This window comes from Oncorhynchus kisutch, linkage group LG6 (genome assembly GCF_002021735.2).
Source record: "Oncorhynchus kisutch isolate 150728-3 linkage group LG6, Okis_V2, whole genome shotgun sequence".
In the NCBI taxonomy this organism is placed as follows: Eukaryota; Metazoa; Chordata; class Actinopteri; order Salmoniformes; family Salmonidae; genus Oncorhynchus; species Oncorhynchus kisutch.
The window spans coordinates 76,779,287-76,803,060 of NC_034179.2; the positions used below are offsets into that span (position 1 = coordinate 76,779,287).

Consider the following 23,774-nt stretch of genomic DNA (forward strand, 5'->3'; position numbering starts at 1 on the left):
TGTAATGATCATGCTGTTTAATCAGCCTTTTGATATGCCACACCTGTCAGGTGGATGGATTATCTTGGCAAGGGATATAAATAAATTTGTGCACCACATTTGAGAGAAATAAGGTTTTTGTGCATATGGAGAACATTTTATTTCAACTCATGAAACATGGGACCAACACTTTACAAGTTGCGTATATATTTTTGTTCAGTATAAACGGCACACATTTAAACGGCACACAATTCAGTACTCTTTCTAGGAAAACCGTTACGAAGTGAGAGAGCATTTCCATCCAAGTGTGTTTGCCAGGGAAAGTTGGTGAAGTGTGTGTGTTAGTGGGTGTGGGTGTGTGTTCGTGCGCATGCACCTTTGAACGTCGGTGTGTGTGCATGTGCACGTGATAGGCGGAGCTCCTGTGTGAGCTCTTGTGAAGTTAAATTGAGTGTATTGCTGCATCTTACTTCCTGTTGGGAAACAGCATACTGTTTCTCCTTATTCTAATTAGAGACGTTGACAGAGAGGCTCAGACAAACAAACAGAGCACACAGGAGCCATCTGTGCCCCCAAGCACAGCTCTGATGGTGATTGAACCCAATGATGAAGTAACCCACAATGACAATGCAAACGCTTGGTAGGCAACAGACACATGCCCTGCAATCTGGGCCTCAACATGGCAGGAGTGTGTGTGTGTGTGTGTGTGTGTGTGCGTGTGTGTGTGTGTGTGTGTGTGTGTGTGTGTGTGTGTGTGTGTGTGTGTGTGTGTGTGTGTGTGTGTGTGTGTGTGTGGCCCAGGTGGAAGTCCCTGATAGAGAGACCATTAATGTGAGTCCGTCTCCCCTGCTAAGCTGTGTGCTTTCAGTTGAGTAAAGCCTACCAGTCCTGGAAGTCCTGGCTCCTAGCAGCCCATCCTGTGCCAGGCTGAGGAGGGTTGGGGCTCTCCTGTCCTGACTCAGTCTAGTACACTACCACAGTCGACTGTATGTCTGGACAACAGTGATTCTGATGGAACGTGCTGTATTCTCTAGTTGACTTCATTGTACTGGAATGTTAGCTGCACCTCTGTTCCTGGAAATGGTGGTGTTGGTTACAGAGTTCAGGACATCCCATAGTAACTGGTGTATGAATATTGTTGCTGGGTGAACACCTCTGCTAAAGCCCAATTATCTCCCTGATCGCTGCCTTACATCCCATTTAGAGATGTGAATAAAACTACAGCTGTGACCTTGCAGGAGAGATGTGTGGCTTCCTGATAACCTCCAGAATCTCACTGGGAGCTTATACTGTTCTCACATCTCCAGAGTTCCCACCGTCAAATCAGTCACAGAGCTGTGAGCTTCCTCCTCCAGACCTGCTTTTGCTTTTGAGGAAGAATGTTCTGTGAGTTATACTTCTGTGGCATTCAAATCAAAGATTTCTGATTCCACTCATATTCTGTCACTTTTACGGATCCCTATACATTCAGCACTCAATCTACCAAACACACGTACACAGATTCACACAAACAAACAAATGCATGCAGACATGCACACCCACAACGACTTAAAGCACTTGCACTTTATTAAAAAACAAAAGTATATACAATTGAATCCATGCTTTCAGCAACAGGAAGTAGAGGACTTGGAAAACAACACAGAGAGTAACTTTAAAAACCTAGTCGATTCCGGAGAACAGAATTCCTTCCTAGTGCTGAATTAAACATTAGGGAGCGGAGCAGCGTAACTTTTGTACATGACTGGTTTCTGGGACAGAGAATCGCTTTCTCTCTGGACTGGCTGACTCTCACCCAATGTAGAATATGGCTAAGTGGCAGAGTCTGAGTTTGTCTCACTCTGTGGACTGGATGTGCCATGAAGACCAGTGGCCAGACCAGATTGGCCATTTCTTGTTTTTACACTAACGATTTTGATTACGATGCATTTAGCACCAGGAGTTATTTCCAGATCATGGGACCTGGCCAGAAAAAATCTGGGCCCTAGTTATAGTCACAACTAAGGCCCAGTCTTTTCTGGTCAGATCACACAGCCAGGAAAAACTCCTGGCACTCAACTTAATGTATACCAGAAATCTTGGAGAACATTTTACCTCCATCCCTGGGGATGGGGCCTTTTGCCCTACGTTTCCACCCACCATTCCAATATTATGGGCAGTGCTCCTCTTGAGTATTGCTCATACAGCATAGTGATTACAATAATGCTGAATGTGTAAAGCCTTTCTTTCTTGTACACAACTAAATCTGTATGTATCAGTAATGAATACTGTACTGTATGAAGCTACAGAATATGCCTCCTGTTGTGCTACTGGTGTAAATGCTACCCCCCCCTGCAGTCTTACAGTCACATTCAGTGAGCCGTGCCTTAAGCGGAAAAGACAGAAGAGATTTCCAACCCCCTTGGAGAAGATAAGGCGCTGACTGCCGGACGTCTTGTAGTTGTTTGTGGCTGAGAAACACAGGTCAGATCTATCTCTCTCCCACACACACATCACCCACCCATTTACAACCCCACCTTCCTGTACATACTATCTGTGTCCCCCTGTGAGACACTCAATGTGACACACACACAACACACTCACTCGGTCCCTGGATCTCACCCAGAGCTGGAGAGAAATCAGTTCAGCCTGAGTGGGCACTCCATGTTCCGTGAGAGCACTTCTCTCTCTGCTGACGGATGGGAGAGAGAGAGGGAGAGAGAGAGAGAGAGAGAGAGAGAGAGAGAGAGAGAGAGAGAGAGAGAGATGGCTCAGTGACAGGGTGGGGACAGGTGAGGGACACCCAAACACCAGCCTCAGTGTCTGTGCTTACATTCCATTTTGGTCCCGTTCCAAGACTCCACTCAGTGGAAAAGGGTTGCAGGGACTCTGGCTTAAGTGCTCGATTTGTAGCTGTCGGAAGTACATTGTGTTTTCCCCTCAGTCCAGGTCAGGTCACAGAGGACCCAGATGTCTCTCTTTCCTCTATCTCTCTCTTTCAGGTCAGGGTCTCTCAAGAGGCTGAGTTACAGTACTGTGTACAGGGACTTTGATGCATGGAAAGTTTCTTTCATATGATAAGCAGCACACATCACATTTGCTGATTCCCAGGAGAATACCATGTGACAAATGGTGCCCTGACTGTACAAACAAAGTGGTATACTCTCTCCAGGGTAGCAGCAGCAGCCAGTCGTACACAGACAGACACAGAAGGAATGGGGTGTCCAAGTGAGTGGGGGGGCTCTGGGCTGGCTGGCGGTTGGCAATGTGTAAGGCGTCCATCATCTGGACAAGGAGAGTCCCCCGGGTTGGCAGCGCTCTAATGAACCTCTGCCTGTGGCACTCCATCACCGTGACAATGCCCACTAATGACCCCCGTGTTGGGTGTGAGACATCACAGCCCCTCCCTCTCCATCACAGCCCTGCCGTCAATAGAACATCCCCTCTACCTTTAGAGCCGTCTGTCACCCTCACTACAATGCCCGCCTGGGACTAACAGCCCTGAGACACCATACAACCATCCTAAATCTCTAACCACTTATGCTATATAGTATCAATCTGAGTTGGACAGAATGGTACTTAAAATATAGTCACCCGTGCCTCGAGTACCATTCTCCATAGTAGGCTAGTTATACCAATCATGTATATCATGTGAATAGAATATGTATTAATTTACTGATATAAGGTAAATATCTGAGGTTGAATTATAACCTGTATAGTTATAATATTGTATAATTATAATATCTTCTGCTCTCATGAAATGGCTGCCATTGGCTGTGAATCATTATAGATCTCTTATTGCTTAACACATCTGCAACTTCAATCAAGCAGCCATCTCCCAGAGTGAGCTTTGATTTGAGGTGTGTGTGTGTGTGTGTGTGTGTGTGTGTGTGTGTGTGTGTGTGTGTGTGTGTGTGTGTGTGTGTGTGTGTGTGTGTGTGTAGCCCTTCTGACAGTTGTTGGAGTTGAACTCAATCGGCATCTTCTTCCAGCTCTTCTTATGTCAACACTTCTAAGTGTGTTTAAATAGATGACAGGATGAGATACTGTAGTGCACTATGTAGTAATATGCTGTAGTGTAGTACACGCTGTAGTAATACGCTGTAGTGTAGTACACTATGTAGTAATACGCAATAGTGTGGTACACTGTAGTAATACGCTGTAGTGTAGTGCACGCTGTAATAATACGCTGTAGTGTAGGACACTCTGTAGTAATACACTGTAGTGTAGTACACTCTGTAGTACACTATGTAGTGTAGTACACTCTGTTGTACACTGTGTTTTGTGGTACACTCTGTAGTAATACTCTGTAGTGTAGTACATTCTAATACTCTGTAGTGTCGTACACTCTGTATTGTAGTTAGTACACTCTAGTACACTCTGTACTGTAGTAGACTCTGTAGTACACTATGTACACTGTAGTACATTCTGTGGTACACTCTGTAGTACACTCTGTACTGTAGTATACTCTGTAGTACACACTGTACTGTAGTACATGCTGTACTGTAGTACACTCTGTACTGTCGTACACTCTGTAGTACACTCTGTACTCTAGTACAGGCTGTACTGTAGTACACTGTAGTACACTCTGTAGTGTAGTACATTCTAATACGCTGTAGTGTAGTACACTCTGTAGTATGTACTGTATTAGACTCTGTAGTAATTATTTGTAGTGTAGTACACTCTGTAGTGTAGTACACTCTATAGTGTAGTACAATATGTTGTACACTGTGTTTTGTAGTATATTCTGTAGTAATACTCTGTAGTGTAGTACATTCTAATACGCTGTAGTGTAGTACACTCTGTAATAATAATCTGTAGTGTAGTACACTCTGTACTGTAGTTAGTACACTCTGTACTGTAGTACACTCTGTAGTAAACTCTGTACTGTAGTACACTGTAGTACACTCTGTAGTGTAGTACACTCTAGTGTTGTACACTCTGTATAGTAGTACACTGTACTGGAGTACACACTGTCGTACACTATGTACAGTAGTACACTCTGTACTGTAGTACACTCTGTGGTACACTCTGTAGTACATTCTGTTTTGTAGTACACTGTGTCGTACACTACTCTGTAGTAATACTCTGTAGTGTAGTACATTCTAATACACTGTAGTACACTCTGTAGTACACTATGTACACTGTAGTACATTCTGTGGTACACTCTGTAGTACACTCTGTACTGTAGTACACTGTGTATTACACTCTGTAGTACACTCTGGACTAGTGGCATTGTCATGTCAGTGAACAAAGCTGCGACAGGTTGGTTTATAGCATTTTATTTACAGTTAATGATAACATAGGAATGGAGTGAACCTAATATATCTTCTGAGAGCAGCTCTCCCCTCCCACTCTTACTGTAAGCCAAACTGATCCATATTCCTCTGTTTTATTCCCTCTCCTCATACACACAGGGATAAAGTGTGAGGTTGCTGCTCCAGGAATCAATCATTCCTTTAATTTCAGTCAGACTTATTACTGTTGGGAGCTCAGCAACTCAGCATCAAGTGCTGCTATGTGCTCTCTCTTCTCCCAGTTCCTCTCTGCTCTCTCATTTAGGGTTTAAATAATTATATAAGAATTATGTAGTAATCATCTCTAGTGCAGATTTGCTAACAGGCAGTTTTCCAGTCACCTCTGTGGAAAGTGTATAATAATATGAAAATGTAGTTGGTGGTTTGAAGGATGACAGGTGAACACCCAAAGGACCCAGTACATGACAGAATACAGTAGTGTAGCAGTCTCTCCATGATAAGCCTCTGCACTGCTTTGATATATGACTGATCTAGGATCAGGCATCACATCATCACACTCTCTCATCCACTGTCCCACAGCGAAGGGAATTGAAAATCAGTTATGCGCCAAATATGTGTGGAATAACTTTTAATAATTGAGTTTCATTTAAATGATGAACAGTTTTCTGGACTGCTACAGTAGGAGTAAAGTAACTATAACTCTCCTCTGTGTTCTTGTGTTGTAGACCCAACATGGACGAGGCAGAGAAGTACCAACAGAGAGTGCAGGCTATAGAGGTGAGTCTCTGTCACGGCCGTTAAAGGAAGAGGACCAAGGTGAAGCGTGGTTAGCGTACATTTTCTCTTTATTTGGAAAATGACACCAAACAAAATAATAAACACTACAAAAACAAACCGTGAAGCTAAAGGCTATGTGCCCTAATCAAAGTCAACTTCCCACAAAGACAGGTGGAAAAAGGGCTACCTAAGTATGGTTCTCAATCAGAGACAATGATAGACAGCTGTCCCTGATTGAGAACCCTACCCGGCCAAAACATAGAAATACAAATAATAGAGTATAGAATGCCCACCCCAACTCACCGTGACCAAACCAAAATAGAGACATAAACAACCCCGCCCGCAAAACCTAAACCTATAGGGGAGGGTCTGGGTGGGCATCTATCCGCGGAGGCGGCTCAGGTGCGGGACGCAGACCCCGCTCCACCACTGGCTCACCCCACTTTGGTGGCACTTTGGTGGCACCTCCGACCCCGGACTGGGCACCCTCGTTGCGGGCCCCGGACTGGGCACCCTCGCTGCGGGCCCTGGACTAGGCACCCTCGCTGTGTCCCCGTACTGGGCACCCTCGCTGCGGGCCCCGGACTGGAGGCCGTCTCTGGAGGCTTCATGCCATGACTCGTCACTGGAGGCTTCGTGCCATGGATCATCACTGGAGGCTTCGGGCCATGGATCATCACTGGAGGCTTCGGGCCATGGATCACCATTGGAGGCTTCGGGCCATGGATCATCCCTGGAGGCTTCGTGCCATGGATCATCACTGCAGGCTTCGGGCCATGGATCACCATTGGAGGCTTCGGGCCATGGATCATCGCTGGAGGCCGGGTGCGTAGAGCTGGCACAGGACGCACCGGGCTGGAGAGACGCACTGGAGGCCTGGTGCGTGGAGCCGGCACAAGATATACTGGGCCGTGGAGATGCACCGGAGGTCTGGAGCGCAGAGCTGGCGCAACCTGTCCTGGCTCGATGCTCACTTTAGCCCGGCAAGTGCGGGGCGCTGGCACAGGATGCACTGGGATGTGAAGGCGCACTGGAGGCATAGTGCGTAGAGCCGGCGCAGGATATACTGGGCCCACGGAGGTGGACTGGAGGTCTGGAGCGTAGAGCTGGCACAACGCATCCTGGCTGTATGCTCACCCTAGCCCGGCAACTGCGGGGCGCTGGAACAGGACGCGCTGGGCTGTGAAGGAGCACCGGCGACACTGTGCGCAGAGCTGCCGCAGGATATCCTGGGCCGAAGAGTCGCACCAGAGACCAGGAGCTCTGAGCCGGCACAATCCGTCCTGGCTGAATGCCCACTCTAGCACGGCAAATGCGGGGAGCTGGCACAGAGTGCACCAGGCTGTGGATGCGTACCGGCGACACAGTACGTGTAACCGCAAAGCATGGTGCCTCCTTAAAGCGAGTGCGGGGAGTTTGCTCTGGTCTGCAACCTGGCACCGCCAACCACCCCATGTCCCCCCCCCCCTGCCTCTCGTGTTTGCATCGAGGTCGCGGACCCCGGTGTCATCGTTGTTCTTCCCTCGCTGCCTCCGTCTGCTCCCATGGAAGGTGATCCATTCCAGCCTGGATCTCCTCCCACTTCCAGGATCCTTTACCGTCCAATTTATCCTCCCATGTCCAGGATGTCCTCCACTCACTTTTCTCCCGGGCCCAGGATCCCTGCTCCTCCTTTCCACGCTGCTTGGTCCTTTGGTGGTGGGATCTTCTGTTACGTCCATCGTTAGAAGGAGACCAAGGTGCAGGGTGGTAGGCGTACCTTTTACTTAATTTTCAAATGACACCAAAAAACAACAAAATACAAAAGAACGTAAAGTTCTGCAGGCTCCACAGCAAATATGCAAAACAAAATCCCACAAACTAGGGTGGAAAACAGGCTGCCTAAGTATGATTGCCAATCAGAGACAACGATAGACAGCTGCCTCTGATTGGGAACCATACCCGGCCAACAAAGAAATAGAAAACTAGAATGCCCACCCAAATCACACCCTGACCTAACCAAATAGAGAAATAAAAAGGCTCTCTAAGGTCAGGGCGTGACAGCTCTCCCCCAGTCGGTCCATGTTTGAATAATTCAATTGGGTTGCATGGTGTTTGCTTCAGGGCCACTACTGACCTCATCAGCAGGGTTAAACACTACAGGGACCTTGAGCATTAAGAGACAGTAGAAATACACACACACACACACACACACAATGCTCATGCCTTCCCCCCATGCTTTATCCTGTCTTTCTTTGATGCATTGGGGTCTAGCCAACTCCCACATGTTATGCCCCAACACAGTTCTTACTGAATTAGGTTTGACCAAAATCGTTAATTAAATTCGGATCTAAATTACCCTTCTGTTTAGCGTAATCTAATTGCAGTTGCTTTTGAAAGGAGGGATGTTGGGGAAACTATGAGAAGTCCAAAGGGATAGCAGTCTCAGGCCTGGATTGGTGCTAATGTATGGGAGTGAACCGCTCCTCCTAACAGAACATGAATGTGCAGTATGTGTGATATGTGTGTTACTGTCAGACTAGCTGATGAAGATGGAGTGCCGGCATGCCCACGTGCTCCTAGCCTTGCCTCCGCTTCATCTCCGTTTCTCTGCACTTTGACCTTAAAGAACCAGCTGTTCCACTGGTCAACAGCATATATGTCTATGGGGCTTGTCACTGTGATCTACCGTCACCGCTTTTCAGTTATGCTGTAATAAGATATACAGGACTGTAGTTGTGCTGTTATCTTCTCCTTCACTAGCATCATTCAAATGACAACTATGACTATCTCAATAGAGCTTGGAAGCAGTGTGAGCTGTGGGACTCTGTCTCTGTGGTGACACACGTCTGAGATGCTTAATAACAGGAAGTGCTCCTCATTAGGTTCAGAAACATAAGTATATCTCTACCTCCACTCAACCCTAAATCTCTCTATTTGTTGGTCTCTCTCTCTTCTTCTCTCATCACCAGGACAAGCGACGTAAGCAGCAGGACGACGAGAAAGCAAGGAGGGAGATGGAGGAGGAGTGGCTGACGCAGGCCCAGCGCAAGGTCTGTCTGGATCTATCTGTCTGTCCTTCCCTGTTGTCCTGTTGCAGGGAGCCACATGTCTGGCAGCTGGTTCACATGCCCAGGGTTAAGCCCTCCTGTGTGATGATAAACTCAATTAGCTCCATAACACCAGACAACATCCCCAACACCATGAGGTGTCCTGAGGCATTCTCTATTCCTCTGTATAACAGTCTTTTTCTCCCTCCTTCCTGTTCAACTCTCTTCTGCTCATCATCTTACCATGACCTCTGCTACCATGACCTCTGCTACCATGATCTCTGTAACAGAGAGAGAAATCACATGAAAGAGAGGAACTGAAATGAGGAGGTGGTTGTAGAGAAATAGGGAGAGAGTGAGTCAGAGTGAGAGAGAGAGAGAGAGAGAGAGAGAGAGAGAGAGCTGTGCATTATGTTGATCTTTGTCAGTAACTCTCTCCTCCACTGGGACCACCAGCACTGATCCCTGTTGGACCCCATTAACTCCTTCACGTCAGATCAGTGGTGGAGTGGCTAGAACCACTCCATCAACACATATGACTCAGGCAGCCGCCCACACAAACAGTCTACTCTACATTACTGGGTTTGTCTGAGGATGTGTGCTGTGCTGGCGGCACCAGCCTTACACATGGCAGAGGAAAGAGAGTTGTCCTTCTTCTTCCTCAGTGTGAAGTGTGAGAACAGTCTCGTGTTCCCAGTCAGCCCAGCAGTTAGAGCATCTCTGTATGCACAGCTCACTTCCCCTCCTGTCTTACATTTATTTTCTGACTCTGAGCACAGTAAGAGACTGGTCCACATGGAGCGGTCACATTCGTTCCATCCAAAAGGTTGTCTTGGCAAATAGTTGTGAACAAGGCCCACTTAGTGTCACCACCACTCCAATATAATGTTGTGTCATTGTCACCACCGTCTGTCTGTTGTTGTTGCTTAGCTTGCTATCACACTCCCCACATTGTCGTATGACTAATTGATGAGGCTTGGAGCCAGGTAGGACTATGTTCACCCCTCAGCTTGGTGTTGTCATACCTGAGTTAGAATGAAAGGAGGACCCCTCCTTTACTGTACCTCTGGGCTCTGGAAGGTTTCTGCTTCAAAGGTTGAAAGGGAACTAACTGAGTCGCAGCCAATGTAGGTTGGTCCATTTACAAACACTCTCTAAATAAACATGGTCAGTTTTATTATTGTCAGTCTCAATCAGACCCCTTGTGACCAAGCCTACACCCGGGTTTGAGGACGTGTGGCTCTCTGAGCCCTCCCTGTGAGGGATCCGGAGTTGGGGGCAGTTTCTCCCTCACAGACAACACCAGGCTCTTGGCCTCACTCATCCTGCTGGAGATCCAAAATGGCAACCAGAGCTCTGTGCCTAAGGTCTGTTTGTTTTGGTTACTGCATACTGGATAACCGTTTTAGTATTCATAGAGACAGAAGGCTTTTGTTTTTGTTAGCTTCTTTTGCTATGGGGATTTTGAGAGAATAGGCTTGTTTTGAACTGATGAGCTGGCAGGTGGGGAAGCTGCATGCTGTGAGAGATAGCTCAGAGCATAGGCCGTTTCATGCATATGCTAACTGCACAGGACATAGCAGACCCTAGTCATAGTCACCAACCCTCTTTCTCTCTCTCTCCATCCCTCTCTCTCTCTCCAAATCTCTCCTCACAGCGGAAGTCCTTGAGGGACCAGTGGCTGAGCGAGAACCCCCAGCCTGTCCCTGGGCGCAGCGCTGAGAACTACACAGAGGAGTGAGACACCCACGGCACACACACACACAATCTATCACTCCCCATTCCTGTTGGCTGAGGGAGTTGATATGCTCAGATGTTTTTATATCTCTTACATAAATCACTTGATACTGACCCTCCCCTGAACTGTAGTCATGCCTCTGCATGTATGTATTGTATTTGTGAATGGCTTTGTATGTTAATGTGTTGGTTTCATGTGTCATGGGTTGTTACGGTCATCATTGTGTGAATGTGTGTGTATTAGGTTGCCAACTGAAGAGGATATAGTGGAGGTCATTGAATCCAAAAGCTACACAGTCACCAATGCCCAGAACCACAGCCAGGCAAGTGGAGAAAGCAGAGACATTCCGAGAACCTGAGTTTCAATATGATTTTTAATATACTCAATCAACTAAAATACCTCTGTGCCATATTAAATATCTTAGCAGATTTTCCCCATTATACACTGAACAAAATTATTAATGCAATATGGAAAGTAAGCATTTCTCCTTTTCCAAGATAATCCATCCACCTGACAGGTGTGGCATATCAAAAAGCTGATTAAACAGCATGATCATTACACAGGTGCACCTTGTGCGGGGGACAAGAAAAGGCCACTAAATTGTGCAATTTTGTCACACAATGCCACAAGTTTTGAGAAAGCATGCAATTGGCATGCTGACTGCAGGAATGTCCACCAGAGCTGTTACCTTAAGCCGCCTTCAACATCATTTTAGAGAATTTGGCAGTACATCCAACAGGCCTCACAACTGCAGACGTAACCACGCCAGTCCAGGACCTCCGCTTCTTCACCTGCAGGACCATCTGAGGAGGGGGATGGGGGGTGCTGAGGAGTTTTTATGTCTGTAATAAAGCCCTTTTGTGAGGAAAAACTCATTTGGATTTTTTTTATTTAACTAGGCAAGTCAGTTAAGAACAAATTCTTATTTTCAATGACAGCCTAGGAACAGTGGGTTAACTGCCTATTCAGGGGTAGAATGACAGATTTGTATCTTGTCAGCTTGGTGATTTGAACCGAAAGGTTGCTAGTCCAACGCTCTAACCACTAGGCCGGCTCTAACCACTAGGCTCTAACCACTAGGCTAGGCTGGCTATTGACTGACAGGACTTTGACCCCATACCAACTGTGAACTCTACAGGGGAACATACACTGAGTGTACAAAACATTAGGAACACCTTCCTAATATTGAGTTGCACCTCCTTTTCCCCTCAGAACAGCCTCAATTCATCGGGGCATGGACTACAAGGTGTTGAAAGCATTGCACCAGTAGCAGTGCGTGGGTAAAATCACTGGGGAAGCCAAGCCAGAAAAAAGTGACAATTGCGTTGTTTGCTCTACAACCTGTTAGTTCATATGCCTTGCCACTGTGATATATAGGCCTAAGGCAGAGACAATAATAAGACACAGTGGCAGAATAATTAAACCACACCTTTGTATCATCACAAAACCGGAGAGCAAGATCTGTCCGGTGAAGTCCACAAAGCATATTGAATGTAACAAACAGTTCCATGACCTACAGCATGGACAACTAAACAACGGTTGGTTTAGAATCATGTAGAGTTAACACAAGTCACAAAGAAAACAGGAGCTGCCTCCACTATTCCGGCACCATTTCAACTTCAACATTTCAACATCATCAAATCACCTCTGCTTGGTCTAATACAGTGACAACTAAAATATACCCAAAACTATTTAGTCCAATCAACATACGCCAAACATGATGTGGCTGTCCATGTGAGTGAGCTTTGATGTGAGATGTGTGTGTGTGGGTGTGTGCACAAAAGTGGAAAAAACATGTTGACTCACCCTACCTGTAGAGAAACACCAATGTCATCCTGTTCTCTTTCCTGTTGACGAAACAGTCTATGACTCTGTCATACAGTACACACTTGTATTTTTTGTTGCCTTAGGCTACCTGGCTAAAATGCTTCCCTTCATGGGCAACGATTAGCTAGTTAACATTAGCCTACTACATCTAGCTACATATTGAACTTCCATCCTCTCAGTCCAGGGGCACAATGTATGAATTTATGGTTGGATCAGAATCTCTGTTATAATCATTGTCCAGCATGGAGAATTAAGTAAAACCACAAGTCCAAATCCTTATCTCCATCCATGGCTAATTTAGGAAAGGTAACATCAATAAGGGATCATAACTTTTACCTGGATTCACCTAGTCAGTCTATGTCATGGAAAAAGCAGGTGTGTTTGGCACACTCAGTGTATATAATATACTGGCCATTACTTGAACTTTTACATTCAGGTTCATGTATGGTCCATATTTAGCTCACACTAACACTTGGTAAGGAAGTTCAGTGTGTATTCATCTCTAACACTCTAACACGAAGCTGAGCCCAGCGCCACACTGCTCTAATGGTTACTGTGACATATTTATGGCAGTGCGCAGGGCCTGGGAGAGATAAGGGAAGAAGAGGAAAGTGTTTGGGGGAGACAGTGACTGTAGAACCGATTGGACCAGGGGTTCCACTTAAAATTGTCTCCTCTGTTTCCCCATAGGCTGACATTGAAGAGGGTGGGATACAAGGTAAGCTTCACCTGCATGGCCATTTAGCTCTAGGCCTGGATATCTCATTTGTTCTCACTTTCTCTTAGACCATCCTGCATGTGACTGTTCTTTCATATCTTTCTGACTGACACTAATGTAATCAGGGTGACAGAATGAAGCCACAACTGTGATTGTTTTATAATTGCTATGATATAACTCAAACGCATGATTGTCACGCAGAACATTAGAATTTGTATATGGAAAGTACAATGGTTTTGTATTATGTGTATCTTCATCTTTTAGACATCATCAGAGCTGCTGGGGGTCAGCTCCCTGGGCCAGTAATGGAGACGCTTCTCCATGAGAATGGACTGGAAGGTCGATCAGGTACTGTGTGGAGAGGATTCCACCACATAAATGTGATAGTGCTCATCATCCTCCACACCATTGATTTGGGACGGGCCCAGCCACAGTGAAGATGTATACATACCTTCGCTATGAGGGAAACCATATTTCTCTCCATATTTTTCTCTATATCTGTTCCTGTGGCTGGGTTTTGCCTCCAGGGTACGGCTTAACGATGTGGCTGGCTGGGTTGAAGGGCTGGAGCAGAATGCAGGCGATAGTTATATTTAGCCCACTTTGTTTCTCTTGGTACATTTCTTATGCATGCTGGGGGCTATGGAGAGTGGAAAGGGTACTGGGTTGTGCACTGTGAGCCTGCACATTGACCTTGTGTTGTTTACTCATGTTGTGCAGGCTGACATTAGCAAAGAGGGCTCTGACATATGCCACAAAAATGTGCCTCCTCGCCCTTCACCTACTGGTAATATAGGCCTTCCTTTAGGGGAAAGGCTATATTGATAGTATTTGAGTGGTGGTATGGGTAGAATATAACATTAATATTTTATGTTTCTATAGCCCAGGTAATCCATGCTCTGACCAAGATTCCAAATATAGTGACTTGACTGTTCTATTGCCCAGTATAATTTCTTCCTCTGTGTTGCAGTGCTGGGGATGGTTGCAGTGCAGGTGGAGAGGGATTCAAAGACAGGGGTCACCAAGATCAGGTCTGTGGTGCCCGTGTCTGGAGCACCCAGGGCCTTGGGGGAGACGGTGTTCAATGACAGCAGGAAGAGTGTCCACCACATCGGCGGGGCAGAGGGGCAGCCTTCTGCTGAGGAGCTGGGACAGCTCCTTAGTGTCCTCAACGATGTCGGGATGCAAGTGCTGCTGGATGAGATCCCAGTTGTACCACAACAGAAGGCAGAGGAGAAGATAGAGGTTGGTGGTGGGATGGAGGAGGAGGTGGACAATGTGGAGGATCCTGCCGCACCTACAACCCTGGGCTACACTGAGGAAGAGGTTGAGGTTGTGGAGCATGAGGATGATGAGATGGACGAGGAGGTAGAAATAGGAGTGGTGGAAATTGTGGAGGGCCCTACCCGACTGACCGACCTGGGCTACACTGAGGAAAAGGTTGAGGATCTGGGCTGTGAGGATGATGAGATGGACAAGGAGCCAGGAGTAGGTCAGGTAGACCTTGTGGAGGGCACTGTCACACTGACCTTCCTGGGCTACACTGAGGTAAAGTCAGAGAGGGAGGGTCTGGGCCATGAGGATGATAGAGAGTTGGTGGAGGTGGAGCGGGTGATCATTTCTGACGCGGGTGAGGAGGAGATTGTTCTTCAGTCTCCGGTTCTTGGATCTGAGACTGAACCCTTTCTGGGCTACACTGAGCAAAAGGTTGAGGCTGTGGGGCATGAGGATGATGAGGAGGACATGAGTGGATTGGTTGTCTTTGTGGAGGGCCCTGTCCCACCTGTCATCCTGGGCTACACTCGGGAAGAGGTTGAGGATCTGGGGCATGAGGATGATGAGGAGGATGTGAGTGGATTGGTTGTCTTTGTGGAGGGCCCTGTCCCACCTGTCATCCTGGGCTACACTCAGGAAGAGGTTGAGGATCTGGGACATGAGGATGATCCCCCCAGACCAACCCCACGCTACAGAGCCGAGGAAACAGGAAAGAGGGCATCCAAACACAATACCAAGTGCTGCTCTATCATGTGATTCTGCACACCCCATTTCTCTTAGCTATGCCACTCATGATGAATGGGCTGTATGCTTGGCCTAAATCTACAACATTGTCTAAATTGCACAGGATGTGCTCCAGTGTGCCTTTGCTCCTCATCTAAAATGTCACTGGTATCCTCTGAGACTACAGTCCCACATGGCTTGTGTCAAGGAGTGTTTACTGTTATCCTCCTCTCTTCAAACAGCTCTGTGAACAGACTCCAGTGTGACTGTTACAAAGCCCTTCTGCCTCCTGCTGGACACAGTTCAGTAATGCAACTAGTTTTACTGCCAGAATCCCAGCAGCACTCATCTCACACTCCTCTGGATTGGTTGTATCAGCCAAAAAAAAGTACTCAGCACTATGTCCTCTAGGAATGAAGACTATGAAGAATAGATGAAGAATACAACAACCACTGATCTGTTTCTTTTTGGAAATAGATTTTTAAATATTAATCTTAGAAATGCTTGACGTGCCTTTTTCAATGGCAACTCTTTTGTTCAAATCAAATCAAATGTATTTATATAGCCCTTCGTACATCAGCTGATATCTCAAAGTGCTGTACAGAAACCCAGCCTAAAACCCCAAACAGCAAGCAATGCAGGTGTAGAAGCACTTTTAGAGTGTCCTCATCAGTAATACAAATGTTATGGTTATGAATAGGATACTGTATTCCGTCAGTGGCCAAAACAGTCTGTTAAAGAAGGGTTGGTTTCCATTACATCTATTCAGTGCGATTTGTACGTGTAAGTGTGTTTGATAGTTGAATTTTGATTTAGCCTGTTAATGAAGGTGGATAAAAAACTGGAATGTGTGTGTGATTATCAAAACAAAATATATTTCATATTCTTAAGATTTTTGTTTGTCTCGGTCTTTCCTTTTGATCAGCAGTAGCAACGTTCCTGTCAGGATGTTCATGTATAGGACTCTTTATTGCAAATGAGCTGTGACATACCATTAAAGACACGCTACGGAACTTTGGCGACTACAAAGTATTTTTACTTTGGGCTGGATGTGTCAATGTGTAGTTCATACATACTTAATATATGAGCAGAATTACCACAATTAGCCATGAAATCCCTAGTTTAAAAGAGATACTATTTTTCTGGAAGATGTGCTATGCCATTTTCCCTAAGATTTTCCCCACATGGGCCAGCCCTGTAGCACTTCGAGTTGTAGTCAATGAGCTTCAGCCCCTTCGCCGTTTGAGTGACAGGCAGTCTCACCTCTCACGGGTCTCAGCAGCAGCCTAGCAGCATCATTCAGACAGAAGCCAGGACACAGCCACGACACTGCAAACAGGTGGGTCTCTTTCTTATTATTCATTTTACAGTACCTTGCCGTATTCTGATATTATACTGTTAGTTACCAACGTTTTGTCATTAGTAGCACTCACAGATGCATATGATTAATTTACATTTCATTTCCATAACCCATTTTGTTTTCATAAACGAATAATAATGGTTTTGAACAGTATGGCTGTTATTATTGATCACAAAGTAACAACCTTTAAAACAAGCGTCTAGCTTTACTTTAATGTACATATATACAGCCTACAGTTTATTCCCACGAAAAGGCTTTAAATATTTGAGATTTCAGGATATTTGATATGTCGTGAGGTAATATGTATAATTCATTGTGGTTTTCAAGGAAGAGCTTGTATTTGTATCACTGAGAAATGTTTGGTTGACTTCCCCTTAATGGAGGAGATAAGCTCATTAAATATCATTCAAATGTGTTGCGATGCAATCACTTCATACATAGTGTGGCTGGCTTTTTGCTAATCCAGGGCAGGAGTATGGCTATAAGCCTGAGGGTAAATATAGACATATAAATCTCACCTGCACCTGAGGTGACTACAGGTGTAGGAATTTCATTTCATCACTCTTTTGTTGCTGAGAATTTTCCTGCACAGCAGGAAACGCAAACTTGTAGTGCTTTTAAAAGGCTTCTAAAAGTTTGTCATTTCCACTTTGAAATTTCAGACTTGATTTGCCCTAACAAAAAATGTATCAACCCCTATAAAAATGGCCATTAATTATAATCCAGACAATAATTCCCATTTTCTGTTGCTGCATGAATATTTTCCTGCTGTCTTAAAATGAAGATCATGCATCTGTAGATTACATGGGAGCATTGGTAATTAGACATGATGACAGACAGAATTGCACAACCTCAATGACAATGACGGTTCTGATCAGTTTGCCATTATGCATCGCAAAAAATCTGGAGTCATCTTAACAGGTGTGGTGTCTGGAGACATTCATGCAAATGACATACAGTAAACATGAATTTTCATAATGTGGTTTACTGGTTCTCACAGATACAGCTCTCTAAATTGGCTGGAATTTAAATTAGTATGTTGTCATGAAGTCAATGTTTTGAGCTTAAGGCTGAAAGTGATATGGCTCTGGAGTAGAAGGCTGTGAAGGAGGCTCCTGTAGCAGATGCATAGTGGATGTGCCAGACAGTGAAAAGCTGATTACTGTTCCCCCTAGTAAGCAGAAACCTGCTCAGGTCAACTGCATCACCATTGTAGTGTCAGCTAGTAAATATGTCAGGTGAGAGAGAACAGAATGCACTACAACGTTAAGATCATTTCCTTAATTTTAAAGCTTAAAAGGTGAAGTTGCAATTTTTTTGTACATATTTTTTAAATCCAAGTTCCATGTTTTAGTGACATCACATGTTTTAGGGACATCACATTATGCCAGGCCAAAGCTGGCATAATGACCGTCATCCTTTCTTTCAACTTTCAGCATTCCTCAAAAGAAACTTGGACAACAGCAGATTCACAAACATTTACTTCATTGCCCTATTTCTGCTGGTATTACCTGACATCTATGACATTGTTATAAAAATTGCCATTTTTAGTACACACTTTAAAGACATTTCGTAATTATTTGGTTTACTGAATGGTAGACCACCTAAGCCTAGTGGTGCATGTTTTTGAAGGGGCTCAAATAACATGCCTCTAATTGCAAAGTCATTAACATTATTTTTCAGATTGTGAGACTGAAACCAAAGGCAGTGAAAGAAGAACAAATAAAATATTTAAAGGTGTGAAGTTCAAATTACGGAATTATACCCCATCACTATGGAAACTGAGCCCATGGTCAGCCCCCAATCTGCTAAGGGTCCAGTCTCCCAGGAGGATTGTGGTCTCTGGATGGAGGTTGGTTGTAAATCGGCAGAGGACACAGATATGGCCAAAGACAACTCCTCCATGACTTCTGGGGAAAAGCCCTGTGAGGCCTGGCAGGCTGTCATACCACCTCCCCCTTTGGTCAGTGCAAGCCACCCCGATAGGATGGAGGAGGATGACGACGTCTTCATCCTTTCCCCACCATGCAAAAAACCCTCTTGTCCAGAAGAGGGCAGCACTACGGAGCCCAATGTAAAAGTCTCAGTGGGGGCCATAAGCGTCACAGAGGCTAAAGAAAATCCCAGGAGCTTAGATGGAGTTCAATCTGAGCAGCCTAGCAGCACTCCAGTCATGGACAAGGCTACAGTAACAGTGGAAGAGGAGCAGCAGACTGAACTGAAGAAGGGAGGATCTGAGGATATCACAGTGCTGACTGAAAGACCTGGCTCTGCCACGCCACCACCAACAGACGGATATAAAGCAGTGGGTGCCAGTAGCCCTGAGCAGACACATCCGAACATGGAAACCAGCATTCTGAAAGAGACAGATCCTGTCCCATCATCACAGACAAGGGAGTCTGAGCCAGAGCACTGCCTTGACAACAATAGTCATCCAACCCATGAAGGGACCATCATAGAGCCAGAACATACAGACGAGAGTAACAATGATGTTGAGGACATGGTCGATGGTAGATCATTAGACTACAACATGACCAAAGACGAGTGGGTCAGGAGAGACAGTGCTAGCAGTGACGTCCAGTGCCTCCAGCCTCACCTATCTATTTCAAGAGGCTTATCCAGAGAACAAGTATTAGTGCCCTTGCCTCAGTCACCTGCCTCTGAGCAGCAGGAGCAGCAGGAGGTTAGCAGCCTGACAGTAGCTGAAGACATCCAGCAGGGGGAGCAGCTGCTGCATCGCCTGCATCTGGTGCAACAGAGACAGGACGGACAACAGGTGCCACAGGAGCCTCCGCCCGCACACCAGGTAGCCATGAAGACAACCAATCAGGATACAGGCTACCAGGAGGTAGAGCGAATCGAGTGTAGGAAGGAAGAGGAAGAAGAAGAGGAAGGAGGGAGTGAGGGAAGCGGTGAAGAGCGAGAGCAGGGGGAGAGAGTACAGACTGTCGAGGTGGAAGAGAGGGAGCAGGGAGAGAGAGTACAGACTGTCGAGGTGGAAGAGAGAGAGCAGGGAGAGAGAGTACAGACTGTCGAGGTGGAAGAGAGAGAGCAGGGAGAGAGAGTACAGACTGTCGAGGTGGAAGAGAGAGAGCAGGGAGAGAGAGTACAGACTGTCGAGGTGGAAGAGAGGGAGCAGGGAGAGAGAGTACAGACTGTCGAGGTGGAAGAGAGAGAGCAGGGAGAGAGAGTACAGACTGTCGAGGTGGAAGAGAGGGAGCAGGGAGAGAGAGTACAGACTGTCGAGGTGGAAGAGAGGGAGCAGGGAGAGAGAGTACAGACTGTCGAGGTGGAAGAGAGGGAGCAGGGAGAGAGAGTACAGACTGTCGAGGTGGAAGAGAGGGAGCAGGGAGAGAGAGTACAGACTGTCGAGGTGGAAGAGAGGGAGCAGGGAGAGAGAGTACAGACTGTCGAGGTGGAAGAGAGGGAGCAGGGAGAGAGAGTACAGACTGTCGAGGTGGAAGAGAGGGCAGCGGTAAGTGAGGAAGAGATTCCAGAGAAAGAACATATGGAAACAGTGGCAGGAGAGAAAGCGGAGGAGGTCCAGTCTCGTCCTTCTGCCCAGCTCAGTGTCCAACCTATGGTCAGGATCGAGATGGAATGCAGTGACGATGACCAGAGTGACAGCGGGGTGTCCACTGACTTCTCCCCTGTCAGCACACACGAGATCCACATGACCACAGCCCCCATCATGGACAACAAGGCTCCCCCACCCCGGAAGGAGACTCCCATCGAGAGGGAGATCCGGCGATCTGCTGAAAGGGAGCAGAGCCTGCGACGGTCCAGGTGCATGTCAAACACCCAGGAAGGCCAGGAGGTGGTAGACATCCCCCTGATGAAGACTCCGCTGCTGGCTAAGACACTGTCCTCTAAGGCAGGACCGGGGCAGGGCGCTGACTGGCAGTTCTCAGAGAAGAAGATGCAGAAGGAGATCAGCCAGGAGATCCATAGGGAGCTTGTCCTGGTGAACATGGGGAAGATCCCTGGAGTCTACAGCAAGGGAACAGTACGCCAGATGAGGGAGAGGAAGCTGCTGTTTGAAGCCTTCCAACAAGGCAATGCAGAAGGACCCACCAGGCACAGGAGACCCCTCACCACAGCAGCCCTGGGGATGAGAGGTCATGTCTACCCCTCTGTGCTGGAGAGGACGCGTAGCATGGAGCTTGTCTCTTTCAATGGCTGCCCTCTCTCAAGAGCCCACTCCCACCAGCTGTTTGACTTAAAGGCCCAAAAGGAGGCTAGCTCAGGCCAAAACCCAAGTGCAGAGAACCAACCCGCCGCTAAAGGAGCAGCGAGGAAGGTGGTTATTCTGGAAAGTGACGACACAATCATAGCCCACTATCCGAACCGAGACAGAGGAGCTCAGCGCCTCTACAGAAGCCTAGACTGCCTAAGTATAGGGGGCACTGTCTCTACAGAGGAGGAGGCTACGGATGAGGTGAGGGTAGAACAGCCAGGGGATGAGGACGACATCCTCAGGGAGAACCCCTTCTTTAAGCTGCGTCCCTCACTGGCCATGAAGCCGGAGGTGGAGAGGGACATCCGGGAAGCCAGGGAGAGGGAGGAGGAGCTGCGCAGGCAGAGGTGTAGCCTGTACGGAGAGGCAGGAGTCGGTGGGGGCAGGCCAGACGGCACAGAGGACCCCAGCCCAGACTCACTTACCACACGCATTCCCTCATCCACCTCCTCTTTCACAGCATCAGGTCAGTGGACATGTCCTGTATTACATGTAGAATTCCTTTGTGTTTGAATTGGGGCAAAGTGAAGGGGAGCATAGTAGAATTTTTGCAAAAAGTTGTGCCATCATGAAATTGTGTTGCATCAACGTATGATAAACACACCTAGCTGAGGGAAAGTGGATAAGCCAGTTATAGCCTCATTCATTCCACAGCACACATTCATCTCAGCCCAAGCACTTTAATGTCTGCCTATTTGCATTAGCATCAGATAATGTTATTATGGGTACAGTATTGTCGTCAACTTAGTGTCATCCCTGTCACCAGGGGTCAGGGCAAGATCCCTCGGGCTGAACACTTATCTGAATCAGCAGCACATGCCACAGGGGGACTTTGTATGATGTAATCAAAGTTACCACGGCAGTACAATGGCCAGAAAGATCAGATCAAGGGTGTTCTGGGCATCTGCATGTTTGAGATGACAGATATGTCTTGGGGGGCAGCAAGGGGTTCTGTGAGCACAGTGCAGTCACAGCTTATTCCTGTCATGTAATGTAGAATCATATGAGTGTGTATATTCTAGATTGATAAACTTGTGGGCATGGGGATATATATATATATATATGGCTGTGACCTGTGACCATTGATATTAGAGGTCTGGGGGAGACAGACGGAAGAAGATAATTTCCTTTACTTCTAGCATGATTCAAATCAAATGAACTAGTTCCAAAAATAGCCATCGGAGGAATTACAATATGAATTATTGTAACTGCAATGGATACATTTTCAAATGGTACAGAGTCTAGAAGGAGTTTGTATTTTTACTTAGCAGTATTTTGGAGCCTGCTAGATCAGTCTGTAAATCCTTTCCTTATCCCATTTCATTATTCCTTATCCTGCCTCTCTGCAGTTGATGGCCGACAATCCAAAGGGAAGTTGGATCGGACCTGGCCCCCTCCAAATCCTAAGAGTGCTAGGGTGAACCCTGGACAAACACAGGTGCAGCTTTGCTTTCCTAAAAGTTTCCTCCCTGTGACAGGAACACAACATGTCATTCACTCACAAGCTTTGATTGCAATTATACTGTATGTCTGTCTCTGCTAGCAATTTAACAGTAGGGGTTCTGTTTAGAATCGGTGTATTTTGCAAAGCTGACCTCAACATTTATTTTCAGAAATAACTGCGCTACAATATTTTACATCTGACAAGGGATGTGGTTATATTCAAGTTCTGTGTGTGGCTAAATGGAGATTGACTGAAATGTAAGATAACCTAAACTGCTAATCAGACTAGCTAAATCCATTTCCTGTGTCCTGCATTATCTCTCCAGGAGCCCAAGGTTTACAAGGCAGGAGGCCAGAAAACTCCTCTGTGGCAGCGTTGGGAGGCAGGTATGGTGAACAGGCCACTGCCACGGGAACAGGACTGATACTGGAGGTCACCAATACCAGGACTTCTATAACATTAACATGTCAAATGTATAACTAAGGAACTGGGATGGTAGAACTGCATAATTCACTACGATGGCAGAAACCTGAATTAGTATTAGCTTGAACATTCCATGCTTTGTAAGACTAGCATCTGTTTTGTATATAACATTACAATTTCATTAGAAATATTCACAATGTACAAAAGACGTCCTCTCTCATTTAACTGCTCTGCTTGTAAAGGTTTAACTCCTGTTCAGTGTTCGATCAAAATGACAAATGTCATACACAATTCAGAGAAATGTCATTATCAAGGACTGCATAAATGTGAAGGTAATCAAAACTACTATAAATGTTTCAATAAACGTACAAATGCCGTAATCATATCTCAGTCCGTACATATCTCAGTCCGTACATATCTCAGTCCGTACATATCTCAGTCCGTACATATCTCAGTCCGTACATATCTCAGTTTTGTTCCATCAGGCTTATCAGTATTGTACAGTTTGTTAATACAATCCAGTGAGGAGAAATGAAGTCCATACATTAAATATCCTTTTCAAATCAACTCTGTCTAATTTATCTTGCTACAGGAAAGTTCCTGTCCTTCATGTTATAGTCACGTGTGACAGTGAACAAACAAGGACCTAAAGAAATTGGCATTTACATTTTTTTTGTTATATGCTTGGACCCAGATGCATTTTGAACACCAGATGACTATTATCCTGGGTGCAACCATGTTTGACTCAGCAAGCATAGTTAGCTGACCATAACCCACCCAGTGTACATGAGCTCGGGCCTCTGTGGCTAAAGCTAAGGTTTCACTGGGGGTCTCTCTATCTGCCATAAGTCACAAGTTAGAGGTGAGCCAATCAATGATTGGCTGGGATCAGCCCTTCCCATCTCAGATACTGTACCACTGACAGTTAATTATGAACATTATTGTCCTTAATGGCATGGAATAACCAAAGTTCAGTCCATCCACAAATAAAACACTGTCATGATGTGACT

The 23,774-nt window shown here is 46.1% G+C and overlaps 2 protein-coding genes across 3 annotated transcripts in view; both read left to right on the forward strand.

Annotated features, from left to right (window-relative positions):
* LOC109898646 (paralemmin-1) overlaps window positions 1–16,313 on the forward strand; it is a 29,263-nt gene extending 12,950 nt beyond the window's left edge. Inside the window, exons 2-8 of one of the 2 annotated variants that reach the window (XM_020493690.2) lie at window positions 5,939–5,990; window positions 8,942–9,022; window positions 10,677–10,756; window positions 11,001–11,079; window positions 13,275–13,302; window positions 13,567–13,650; window positions 14,273–16,313. In XM_020493690.2, the coding sequence (XP_020349279.2) occupies window positions 5,946–5,990; window positions 8,942–9,022; window positions 10,677–10,756; window positions 11,001–11,079; window positions 13,275–13,302; window positions 13,567–13,650; window positions 14,273–15,333 (1,458 nt within the window). In that variant the 5' untranslated portion in view covers window positions 5,939–5,945 and the 3' untranslated portion in view covers window positions 15,334–16,313. The remainder of the gene's footprint in view (window positions 1–5,938; window positions 5,991–8,941; window positions 9,023–10,676; window positions 10,757–11,000; window positions 11,080–13,274; window positions 13,303–13,566; window positions 13,651–14,272) is intronic. The other variant, XM_031827660.1, reaches the window with a different exon arrangement.
* Window positions 16,314–18,349: 2,036 nt separating this feature from the next.
* On the forward strand, window positions 18,350–23,331 carry LOC116374470 (histone-lysine N-methyltransferase, H3 lysine-79 specific-like). The gene is made up of 3 exons (XM_031827661.1): window positions 18,350–21,363; window positions 22,247–22,335; window positions 22,667–23,331. Exons 1-3 carry the CDS (start codon window positions 18,435–18,437, stop codon window positions 22,763–22,765), a joined length of 3,117 nt encoding a protein of 1,038 aa, XP_031683521.1. The 5' UTR covers window positions 18,350–18,434; the 3' UTR covers window positions 22,766–23,331.
* Window positions 23,332–23,774: the final 443 nt, after the last annotated feature.